General features: G+C 38.9%; 1 protein-coding gene across 10 annotated transcripts in view; it reads right to left on the bottom strand.

The window, feature by feature from the left end:
- LOC106089764 (poly(rC)-binding protein 3) overlaps positions 1–13,072 on the bottom strand; it is a 517,304-nt gene that overhangs the window by 149,784 nt on the left and 354,448 nt on the right. For all 10 annotated transcript variants that reach the window (XM_059370962.1, XM_059370957.1, XM_059370963.1 and 7 more), the window contains one exon: positions 1,438–2,704. In XM_059370962.1, coding sequence (XP_059226945.1) covers positions 1,438–1,521 — 84 coding nt within the window. In that variant the 5' untranslated portion in view covers positions 1,522–2,704. The remainder of the gene's footprint in view (positions 1–1,437; positions 2,705–13,072) is intronic.

Below are 13,072 nucleotides of genomic sequence, written 5' to 3'. Positions count from 1 at the left end.
ATAACCGTCGTTAGAAACATTTTTTAAGGTTTTCTCGCCGGCAGGATTTGAACCCGGGCGTTTGGGCAGGATAGGCGGGCATGCTAACCTATGCACCACGGTGGTATTAACTTATATAAATCTTTTCAAACAATATGTTAATTGCTTTAATTATTTCTGACATAGAAATTCGATATTTTTTGTATCACGGCAAGTAATTGGTAGAGAATGCATACGGTGAAAATATTTTTAAGTGTACTTATTAAATTGCTATTTAATAGTATAAAAAGTGTGTATTGACCATTATTATATTGTGTCACTTTCACACATATATAACGCGAAAAAAGTGCGAATGAGTCAAAAATATTTCCTAGCTTCTATCACATACAGACACAAAGTAGCGTGGCTATACAAAAAAAAAAATACGAAAATTGGCAGTGTGGTTTTTATTATAATTTTAAAGTAAAACTAATTTAATGTGAAAAATTTTGCGTTAAAAAAGTGTAATGCAGAAAAATGGCGTTTGTTAACAAATAGAATGAATAAATTCCAAACGCAACAAATTGAAGGACATTGTAGAATGTAAACGTGATATTTATAAATACATATTATTAATATTGGAAGCCACCGTAGCGCAGAGGTTAGTATGTCCACCTATGACGCTGAACGCTTGGCGGTGGTTATCCCCTCCTAATGCTTGTGAGGTACTTTGTCATGTAAAAGCTTCTCCCCAAAGAGGTGTCGCTCTGCGGCACGCCGTTCGCACTAGGCTATAAAAAGGATGTCCCCCATCGTTGAGCTTCAAATTGAATCGGACAGCACTCATTGATTTGTGAGAAGTTTGCCCCAGTTTCTTAATGGAATGTTCATGGGCAAATTGGCAGATTATTAATATCATCTTTTTTTTTAATATTTTATTATTCTTATTTTTGTATAGATGACTTGGCCGCTGAGGATGGAAGATAAGTTATGTGGATCTAGATTCCGTGGTATTCCACGCAAAATGTCGAGATTGGTATTAATTGCGATTCATTTTATAAAAGTGTGTATTGTTTATAATACTCTTCACATACGGTGTCACCGACAACGAAGAGAAACTCAAAATGGAACCGAAAATTTTTCCAATTTTTAGAACCCTGGCACCATTAAGAAAAAATATAAATAAGCAATATATTTCATGTTTTATCCACTATCCACTGAAATAGCCTCCACCCTATGGTGAAGGGTATAAAAATCATACGAAAAGACGGTCAGACTTCGTTCAGAATTCCTTCAAAACTGTCCGAACAAAAAATTCCCTCAGAATGTCGAACAAAATTCGGAGCGAACTCGGGCCGAACTTGTCGGAAGATTTCATAATTTGTTCAAATTTGTCTGACATCGGACATTTGGTTCGCTGGGAAGGTGAAAACTCACACAAATGAATTTGTAGTGCAATAAGTTGCTAGTGACACTTACCTTTCCTTGCATAATCAGCCTTATTGTTAGTGTAACCGATGGATCATCATGTTTAGTTTGCGTACTTGTGTTATTGTCCTCCATTTTTGCTCTGTCTGTGTTGTTTTTTTTTTTTTTTTTGTTTTGGTTTGGTGGTGGTAGATGTATTTGATTTGCTGCTGTTGCTATTGGTGGTGAAGGTGGAGGTGGAGGCGTTGACGACGACTTCTGCTTTTATTTAAATTTCGATTTCAATTTTAATTCTGTTAAGTTAATGAAAATGATAACTTTTCTTTCCCTTATATTTCCACTTTGGCACACATATAAACGACTATGGACTGTGGTGAGAGATTGTCGTTCTTTTTATTTTTTTGCTGTACAAATATTTCTTTTGTAGCAGTACGAGAAAGCGATGGTATGTGTGAGTGTCCTGGATTATTTTGGCAAATGAGACAACACGGAGAGATAGAGAATGAAAGCTAGAGACACAGGTGCAAAGGACGCGGATGGAGAGTAAGCCGTTCTTCCAGTAGGGCTACTCTCGAGTTGAAATGAATTTGTCCAAATATGAACAAATTCAAATAGCGTTGAGGGATGACGGTGGTGGTGGTGGTGGTGGTGGTTGGTTGGTTCGTTCTTTGTTGTCTTTTATCGTTTCATTTAAGCTCTTTTGTTTGTGTTGTTGTTGCTGCTGTAGCTGCTATTAGGGACTGATTGCCTGTTCGTTTGGATGATAAATATTGCGCTCAAGCCGAAGGTGACTGAATTTTTACTATTAAAGATTATGATTTTTTAATTAAGCAAATAATGCACAATGTAATGATGACGACGACGACGGCGTCGACTATGGGCCCTCCTTTAATATTTTTGCAAACTAAATTCGTGTCTCTTGTGATATTAGCTGCTGATGCTGCTGCTGTTGGTAAACTTTGATATTTGCATCTGTGTAAGCGGGAGAGAAAGAGATATGTATATGTGTCTCTTGAGCGGAGAGCGATTTAAATCAATGTTTGGCTGTGTGTGTGTGTGAGAGAGAGGGGGTAGTCTTCAATCATGAAACTGGCAATTTGTGGGCAATACCGGGAGCGCGTGTGTGTACTTTGGTTGTATATGCAGATTAAGAAATTCTTTTCTCTGTCTTCTCTAGCTCTTCAATTTTTTGGCATTTGGCAAACAAAAATGACGGCTGGGACAAAAATTAAATAGCCTTCACAAGAAATTTCTGATCTTCTGTCCACAGTGGCGGTCTGGTCTTCTTCTGTTTCTCAAATTATGTTGACATTTATTGCTGCAACGAAAAGAAAATCAAGAAATATGCAATTAATTACAATTAATTATGGCGGCTGCCGCGACTAGAACGTCAGACGGCGGCTTCGTGGTCGTCTTATGATAACATCTTCAACATAGCAGCAATAACAATAAGGCGTCCTAACCTACGTAAATCCACTTCGATCCACTGACGCGTACATTAGAGACGCCAAAACAAAAATTGACAAATTATTTTCGAGAATTCAAAGCCACGCGGACAGCAACGGCGGCAGTGATCATGACAATTATAATTCAACATTTTGAATATGTATTGACCTTTTGTGTGTACTGGACCTACCTTCGACCAAGACATTTTTCTAGCGTTACTGATACAATCGCTCTCTCCGCACCGACGCCTGGGTATTAGCAATAGATTGTGATTTAATGAAACAACGTTCCATTTTCAAAATACATAGTAAAAGAACCCAAAAACAAGAATTTGTAACTGGGATTAAGAAACCTGGGGGGAACGCCGCTCCCTAAAAGGACTTGAAGACCGATTAATACAATATGGATCTTAAATGAATGATATTTTGGCGTCGATTATGAAGCTGACATACAAATTTGGCGACGAACGTCTGGAAGGCCGCCCGATCCCCGGCAAAAATTCTTAACGGACGTGCATGCCAATCGCGACAATATGAAACGTCTTTGGGAGAAGAGAACAAATGTGGTATCCGAATTAGATATCAATTTAATATCAAGATTCTAGCGCCGACCTCGCCCCAAACTGCCATTTAGGGAATAGAGAACAAAATGGGTCTGAAATGTGGTATTTAAAAGTGTAGAGTACAAAATGTACATCCAATTATAAAAACTTTATTCAGGAAGGGCCTGTAGAACTGTGAAAATATTGGCTTCGGATATGGTATATATACGCGGTGCACTTGAACTAACATTAAATAAAAAGATCTTACACCTGAAAAAAGGATTAAAGATTCTGAATTTTCAATGTTTATAGATGAGAAGAATAGAAAAACTAAAATAATCTTTGAAAATTCGTGCACACGAAGTACGTGTTTTAGACTGCCTGACCATAATACGGTCCTGCAGGCGGAGATCCGGGCGATCACGGCATGCGTGAAGTGGTGTGGTGCTAACGCGAGGACGTCGAGTGTGAACATCTTTACCGACAGTAAAATTGCCATAAGGCCAATAACAACCAGGACGGTAAGGTCACGAACAGTCTTGCGGTGTAAGAAGGAGATTAACACCTTCTCTGAGGATGGGAAAATCCGCATCGTTTGGGTGCCGGGCCATAACCGAGTAAGGGGGAATGAAAGGACAGAAGCCTTTCGGGTCGAAGCAGTCCGAGTTGAGGGAGTGGGCGACGAAAGCGCATGCAACATTGTGGAACAGCGAAACGATCGATAGGACGGCGAAAATCCTATGGGGGGATCCAGATCGTGAGAATACGAGGCTATTACAGAAAAGAAGCAAGAAAGTCAGTATAGCTATTGGTATCATAACGGGACACATAGGACTATGAGATCACTTATGCAAAATCGTTGCGGCAAGTGATATCATATGTAGGGCATGTGGGGAACACCATGAGACGTTGGAGCATTTCCTATGTCATTGGCCGGCTTTCGCGGCTAAAATACTCCGGTACAGGGGTGTTTTGGGGAATGGGGGGCCCCCAAGCACTATTCTCATATATTTGAACCCCATATTGCCATTGGCCTCAAAATTGGAAATCAAATTCGTTTTCTAATCTCAAATACTATTCACTTAAATCCCTTATTGAAAAAGCCAGCAAATATGTCGGTTTGGGGTATGGGCCCTAAAAACTATGAATATCGAGCTCCATTGTCTTGAAGACCCAAATTGTCTTGGTGAGCAAATACGTCCTACTTGGGGGTTGTTATGGTGGTGGGACGTCCCCTAGACAGTTGGTCCCGAATGTTGATATCAGATTCATGGTCTACTCTCAAATTCCCTTCATTTGAGCTCCATTTTTCCATAGTCGGCAAACATGACCGGTTTGGGGGGTGTTTTGGGGAATGGGGCGGCAACTCGGTGGCTTGGCTTTGAAAATATCTATCAGATTCGTGTTCTACTCTAAAATACCACTTATTTGAGCCTCATATTGCAATGGTCAGCAAATACTTCCTATTTGGGTGATGTTATGGGAGTGCAGTGGCCCCATAGACACTTGGGGCCAGGTAGAGGTAGACCCCCAGAAACTTTGTCCCAAATTTGGATATTCGATTTGTATTTTACTCGCAAATACCTTTCAATTGAGTCCCATATTGCCATGGTCGGTAAATATGTCCGATTTACGGATGTTTTGGGGGTGGGGGTGGTCCCCCAAACACTTGGTCCTACAATTGAATATCAGATACGTTTTCTAATCTTAAATAGCTTTCATTTGAGTTCCATATTGTCGTGATTGGTGTGTATATATACTAGGTAGGTTTTGGGGTGGCGCTATCATAGACCATCTGAACATGTCCGTCCGACTGTTTGTTGAAATCACTCTACAGCCTCAAGTTCAAAGATGCCCTATATCTTAATATAGCACAATTTATACTGACCTCCTGATTAGAAATCTTGACTTCATTTTAGTCGTTATTTTGCCCTGATTTCAATGAACAACAGTGTCGATTTAAGAGCTTGAGACCAGAAATGAGCTTTTTCTCCCCATTTTAGCGGTGCAGTGAGTTGCAGTATCCCTGAACGTCTGAGTATTGACCAGATCTGCCCATATTTGTATGCAGCTGCCATATAGCCCTGTTTTCCGATGGAAGGCGTTGAACGCACAGTAGCCGCATTTGTTACCTAGACGTAATTTGGAAGAGATTCCTTAACACTCGTACCAGTTACAGCGAATATAATATCCTGAAGTTTGAAGCAGTGAGACCTGTTGTAATAGTATATAAAGGGTGATTTTTTTGAGGTTAGGATTTTCATGCATCAAATACTAATGCATGAAATTTCCTAACCTCAAAAAAATCACCCTTTAGCTCCTCGACATGCATCGTTTATTCTGCATGCATTTATATCACGAAAAAACCTACCAAAAGTTGAAGTCAGCCTACCAACCTACCAAGAGAATAAAAACCTACCAATTTTGGTAGGAACCTACCAAAAACGGCAACACTGGTTAGAACACATCACAATTTACAGTTATTCTATAATTACTAACAACAAGAGCGTGCTAAGTTCGGCCGGGCCGAATCTTATATACCCTCCACCATGGATCGCATCTGTCGAGTTCTTTGCGCAGTTTCTCTTTTTAGGCAAACAAAGAATAATGAATATGGGCGGAGGAGGAGGTGGAGCTTTATCAAATTATAGTCCAATTCGGGGCTCAAGAAGCAAAATCGGGAGATCGGTTTATATGGGAGCTGTGTCAAGCTATAGATCGATTCATACCATATTGCACACGTATGTTGAAGGCCATGGGAGAAGCCGTTGTACAAAATCTGTGCCAAATCGGATAGGAATTCCGACTTCTAAAAGCTCAAAAAGTCAAGACCCAAGATCGGATTTTATAGCAGATATATCAGGTTATGGATCGATTTGAAACATACTTCGCACAGTTGTTGGAAGTGATATCAAACCACTATGTGCAAAATTTCAGTCAAATCGGATGAGAATTGCGCCCTATAGAGGCTCAATAAGTCAAGACCCAACATCGGTTTATATGACAGCTATATCAGGTTACGGACCGATTTAAACCATACTCGGCACAATTGTTGGATATCATAATAAAACACGTCGTGCAAAATTGCATTCCAATCGGATAAGAATTGCGCACTCTAGAGGCTCAAGAAATCAAGACCCAAGATCGGTTTATATGGCAGCTATATCAAAACATGGACCGATATGGCCATTTACAATACCAACCGACCTACACTAATAAGAAGTATTTGTGCAAAATTTCAAGCGGCTAGCTTTACTCCTTCGAAAGTTAGCGTGCTTTCGACAGACAGACGGACGGACGGACAGACGGACGGACATGGCTAGATCGACATAAAATGTCGCGACGATCAAGAATATATATACTTTATGGGGTCTCAGACGAATATTTCGAGTAGTTACAAACAGAATGACGAAATTAGTATACCCCCCATCCTATGGTGGAGGGTATAAAAATGGTAAAAATTTAAAAGCCCCTAAAAGAGCAAGAGTGGCAAGTAAATGAAAGTAACGAAAACGAACTTAAAATTAATGGTACGTTGACGGGACCAATATTTGTATTTGTCCCGCTGGTGGAAACAAATTCTAAAAATATGCTGGTGTAAATTATGATAAACATGAAGCACATTTACTGTATATAAGCACACTCCCTGCATATCTTCCTTCATAAAGGAAGCTCTCTATTAATTAATTTCCGTTTTTATATACATTTCTAAGAAAAAAAATTAAAAAAAAAAAAACTTTGCTGAGGAGCTTTATGCATTAATGGGTTAACTTGGCGTGTTATTTCAAAAGAGAAAAAATTTGAATGAAGGTCAAAATTTCTTTGAATTTTAGGAAATGGACTTTGGGGCAAGAACAACGTTGTACCAAAGTTTAAGATATAAAACGCGTTGAGCTTTGTATTTGAGCGTCGCGCTATAAAAATGTAACTCTGCACAAAAATTCCACAAAAGCAACGCGAAAAAGTTAAGGTCGAAACAGAATGAGTGCATTGAGCGTCGCGTTATAAAAATGTAACTCTGCATATAACTTACACAAAAGCAACGCGGAAAAGTTAAATAATGTGCACGCTTTGACGCTTGAAAGCGAGCGTCATTCTGTGCTCCCACACGTGAAGTAGTGTTTTATTTATTAAAGTTAAAAATTATTTAACTTTTGCGCGTTGCTTTTGTAGGATTTGTTTGCAGAGTTGCATTTTTCAACGCAACGCTTCTCAAATAGGAGCGTCTTTAAATATACATTCCAGGGAAACTGGATTTTTAGGACCAGGCCCGAAGGACAACGAATGATAGATGGTCACAAAGAGGCCCCAAAACTATGAGGCCTAATTTGGACTTGAAGAGGTCTACCGCTGTCATTGGCTAGAACAGACGTCTCAGTCATTGTGTCCGTCATGACAGGTCACTGGCTAATCGGAAAACATGCTGACAGACAGAAGGTTGCCAGCAACGACTTTTGCAAAAGCTGTAGGGACATAGAGGAAGAAGAGACTATAGAACACCTTCTGTGTGTATGTCCCGCAGTAGCAGCTAAAGGAGTTCCACTTTAGGTTCTCTGATTAAGCGGATGTGAACATCCGCAAGTTATTTGGATTTTTAAAGAGATCTGGATGGTTCAACGGTAAGAACTAGAAGGCATCTTCCTTCTTCTGTTCCTGTGGTATCACAATTGACGAAAACGTCAAAGTGAGTCTGATGGCAGACTGTCACTTAAACCTAACCTAGGAACGAGGTACTCCGATGCTATTTTGATTGGCGTAAAGTGGCGTAAACAAAAAAAAAAAAACATTTTTTTAACCATCATATAAGGTCATGGTTGGGTGGACAATTGGCTTGTCGAAAATTAGCCATTTTTTATAGCTCAAAAATTCAAACAAAACTTTTCTCAAAATTATTCAGGGTGAGAAACCGCCGTTTTAGTGTTTGATGCATTTGACGGTTTATCAAATCTATTTATGGCGCTTAGCCTATTACTGAACGGCTATATTACGAAAATAATTTTTTTGATAAAAAAATTACACCGTCAATATAAAATGCTCTAAATAAAATATATATGGAATTTCATCACAATCGGATAAGGGAATCGAGAGTCAGACGTTAATGGGTTAAGTTCTCTCATCCAATATATAACCAATTTTTGGTCAAACACCAAAATCGTTGATTTGGTACCGAGCCTAGTGCAATTTTTAAGAAAAGAAACAAACGCCATCGGATGTATGTTGTATCGGACATTGTTCAAAGCTAATTGCTTATTAATTTGCCTTTGTTTGCCAATTGATTGAAGATGATGACCATTCGCACACATACCGCGCTTCCTCTTTCTTCCTGTTGATGAAAAATCAAATCCTATGCACCATTTTGTCTTGTCGCCGGGAATTATGGCGGGCGCCTAAATTTAATTTCGAATGTGTTATTTTTTGTTGTTTGTCTGATTTTGTCCCAATGATGTTGTTGTTTGATTGTCGATATAAAAACAAAAATGTACACAACTTTGAATGAGCGCCAAGTTGTTACGACTCAAATAATTTGTGTCTATAAGTGTCATTTCAGTTCTAATTGTATACCAATGCGTGCGCGTAGTTCTACGACTTGGTTGGTCATCGTCCAATGTTCATCGGCCACATACTTCGGTCACACACGATAAATGTCGTCTAACTGCCATAGAATACAAAGCAGATGCGCCACCAGAGAGACAAAGTGGATATCCTTCCTTGGAATAGATCGCTCGTAACACATTGAACTATTGAGCTTGGATCACAAAAAGTAATATATTCTACATCTTCATGGCATTTTAAATTGACTTGGCACTGCCCACCTTTCTGTCCGTAAAAAAAAGTACATTAACTGTCGAATGAATGAGTAAGGCTAGTCATGGTTCGGTTGAAATTGTAAATGAACAGTAACGGTGCATTTCATTCATATTTTTGGCCTGTTGAGGTGAGGATCATTCTTCATGTTTAGATACAACATCCACATAAGCCCATTTAGCCATTAGACTTATTGAGTCTTTTGGAGGCAATGTATGTCTCAAAAATTCCCAACCTTCATAATGTTGGACAGTAATATCTCGATTAACGTCCTCTCGGTTCTCAATACATTGGGCTTGTCACAGACAACAATTCGATCAATACTAAAAATTGGAGTTAAAATGTGTATTTGGGAATAGTTCTCTCGAATAAATAAAAAATCCTTAAACAGTTTTAGCTAGAAAAAATTCAAAATGCGTTAAGTTCTTGGATATGCAAAAGACTTTAAGCTTGTTCTATAACCTTAAAGCAAGCCTACTTCTCTGTGGTCGAATCACAATTACGACATGGAATCACGGCTTGGGACAAATAAAAGCAATGTAGGCTGCTTCAAAAGTATCAAAACCGGCTTGTAAAATTTCTATACAAAAACAACAAAACCATACAAACCCAAAGAGCATAAAGAGAGGGTTTCTGCTTTATCTTCCCCGCACCGTAAAATAACTCGCGTTAAAGACACAACATTTTCCATGTATTTCAATTGGAATCACATTGAGGGTTGCAACATTTTCGGGTTATTCTGTTTTGATTCGGGCATTCGTTCGAACATTTTTTTGTATTTTGCTTTGTTTCTTTGCAACCGAAAGTTGGAATAGAGGAAAAACGAAATATCGTAAGCAATTCAAACATGTTGTGTCTTTAAAATTTGTCACTCGTCATCCCGTATTACACTCTAACGCCAGCTCTTATTCTTTCTTACGCTCTTTGTACAAACCAATCAAAACACACCAAGGGATCATAATCTTTTTTAAATCACTTGGCATTCTGAACATGGAAGGCATCACCAACGCGACTATTTGTCGTGAATTCTACAACTCTGACTTTCTACAACACACACAACACTCCAGAAACACCCGAAGTAGGCTCAATGGAAAATACCATATACCCAGGCACAATAACGACTACGGCAAATTCTCACTTATCACAACTCTGTTGAATAAATCACCATTAGACATATTAAATACAAACAATAATGCAATAAGAATGAATATGGCCAAGAAGTACTTACTATCACACTAAGAATGAATTAATAGAATGTGAAAAGTATTGTTGTGGGCACAATTTAAATTAGTAAAATTTTGAAGTATATTATTTTTATCCTGCAGACAAACCGAACGGTTTCGTGGGAATTTAATTTCAAGACCAAAATGCACAACTTTTAAATTTTTCATAATGAATAATATTGGGTTGCCCAAAAAGTAATTGCGGACTTTTCATATAGTCGGCGTTGACAAATTTTTTCACCGCTTGTGACTCTGTAATTGCATTCTTTCTTCTGTCAGTTGTCAGCTGTTACTTTTAGCTTGCTTTAGAAAAAAAGTGTGAAAAAAGTATATTTGATTAAAGTTCATTCTAAGTTTTATTAAAAATGCATTTACTTTCTTTAATCAAATCCAATAATTTGGGCAGGGAAAATTTTGAAAAAAAAAATCCTTTTTTAAAAATTCTCTGAAGATGATGATTATGACAATATTGACTTTTGTGTCAGCTAAAGCGTGCTAAATTCGGCTGGGTCAAATCTTGGGAGCCCGCCACCATGGATTCTGCTAAAAACTTCCACAAATAAACCCAAACTTACTTAAAGGGCATATGTGTACGCTACGTGCAAAATGTATGCCAAATCAAACATTGAAGAATCTAGGGGTCTGGGATCAAATTGGCTGTTGAAAGTCATAATGGAACCCTACAGGCAAAATCCAGACGCTTCAGACTTCAAATCGGGAGATCGGTTTTAATGGAAGCTATATCACGTAACAGACCGATTTGACTGGTACTTAGCACGGTTATTGGAGGTTATAATAGAATAAAACGTGCAATATTTCAGCCAAATTGGAAAACAATTGTGGCTTCTAAGGGCTCAAGGAGACTACTTTAGCACCCATACTACATCCAAATCTGGGGCCGAAATACCGCATACGTGAACGAGTAAAATCATTCGAAATCTCTCTATTGTGAATTATGTATCCCTTTATTGAACGGTAATTTTTTAAATTAAAGATCGCGAATGTTTAAATCGAGCAAGTGGTATAACACCCATTAAACACAGGAAGAAATTTCATTCGATACGAAAGCGCATTCCCTAGCCACCTACATCAATAAGAAGTAGATATACCAATTTTCAAGCGGATATTCAGCGCTTTAGTTATTTCCACAGACGGACGGACAAGCTTCGATGGACTTGGAAAGTCAAGACGATCAAAAATATTCACTTTATTGGGTCGCAGATCCATATTTCGAGGTGTTACAAACGGAATGACTTGATTAGCATACCTTCCGTTCTGGTGGTTGGTGGTGGGTATAAAAAGGACATGAAAATATTGTGCAACAAACTCGGAGAGAAGATAGGATCCCATATAAAACAAGTAAAAAGGCGTTAAGTTCGGCCGGGCCGAACTTTGGATACCCACCACCTCGGGTATATATGTAAACCACCTTTCATCAAAATTCGGTAAAAATTGCATACCTTATACTCATATACCTCATACCGATCTGAACTACACGGATGTCGAAAAGCCGAACATAAGTCACTGTGTCAAATTTTAGTGAAATCGGATTATAAATGCGCCTTTTATGGGGCCAAGACTTTAAATCGAGATATCGATCTACATGGCAGCTATATCCAAATCTGGACCGATTTGGGCCAAGTTGTATAAACATGCCGAAAAGCCTAACACAAAGCACTGTCCCAAATTTCGGCGAAATCGGACAATAAATGCCTCTTTTATAGGCCCTTAACCTTAAATCGAGAGATCGGTCTATATGGCAGCTATATGCAAATCTGGACCGATCTGGGCAAAATTGAAGAAGGACGTCGAAGAGCCTAACCAAACTCACTGTGTCAAATTTCAGCGACATCGGACAATAAATGCGTCTTTTATGGCCCCAAAACCTAAAACCTAGATATCGGTCTATATGGCAGCTATATCCAAATCTGGAGCGATCTGTGCGATATTGCAGAAGTATATCAAGGGGCTTAACTTAACTCACTGTTCCAAATTTCGGGCCCAAAACCATAAATTTAGAAATCGGTCTATATGGCAGCTATATCCAAATCTGAACCGATCTGGACCAAATTGCAGAGATATGTCAAAGGACCTAACACAACTCACTGTCCCAAATTTCAGCAAAATCGGATAATGAATGTGGCTTTTATGGGCCTTACACCATAAATCGGAGGACCGATCTATATGGCAGCTATATCCAAATCTGGACCGATCTCAGCCATATTGACGGAAGATGTAGAAGGGCCTAACACAACTCACTGTCCTAAATTTCAGCGAAACCGGATAATAAATGTGGCTTTTATGGGCCTTAGACCCTAAATCGGAGGATCGGTCTATATGGCAGCTATATCCAAATCTGGACCGATCTGAGCCAAATTGACGAAGGATGTCAAATGGCCGAACACAACTCACTGCCCCAAATTTCAACAAAATCGGATAATAAATGTGGCTTTTATGGGCCTAAGACCCTAAATCGGCGGATCGGTCTATATGGGGGCTATATCAAGATATAGTCCGATATAGCCCATCTTCGAACTTAACCTGCTTATGGACAAAAAAAGAATCTGTGCAAAATTTCAGCTCAATATCTCTATTTTTAAAGACTGTAGCGTGATTTCAACAGACAGACGGACATGTCTAGATCGTCTTAGATTTTTACGCTGATCAAGAA

This window comes from Stomoxys calcitrans, chromosome 1, assembly GCF_963082655.1.
Source record: "Stomoxys calcitrans chromosome 1, idStoCalc2.1, whole genome shotgun sequence".
Classification (NCBI taxonomy): domain Eukaryota; kingdom Metazoa; phylum Arthropoda; class Insecta; order Diptera; family Muscidae; genus Stomoxys; species Stomoxys calcitrans.
Note: the sequence above shows the minus strand (reverse complement) of the source record. Positions and strands in the feature narration are given on the sequence as shown.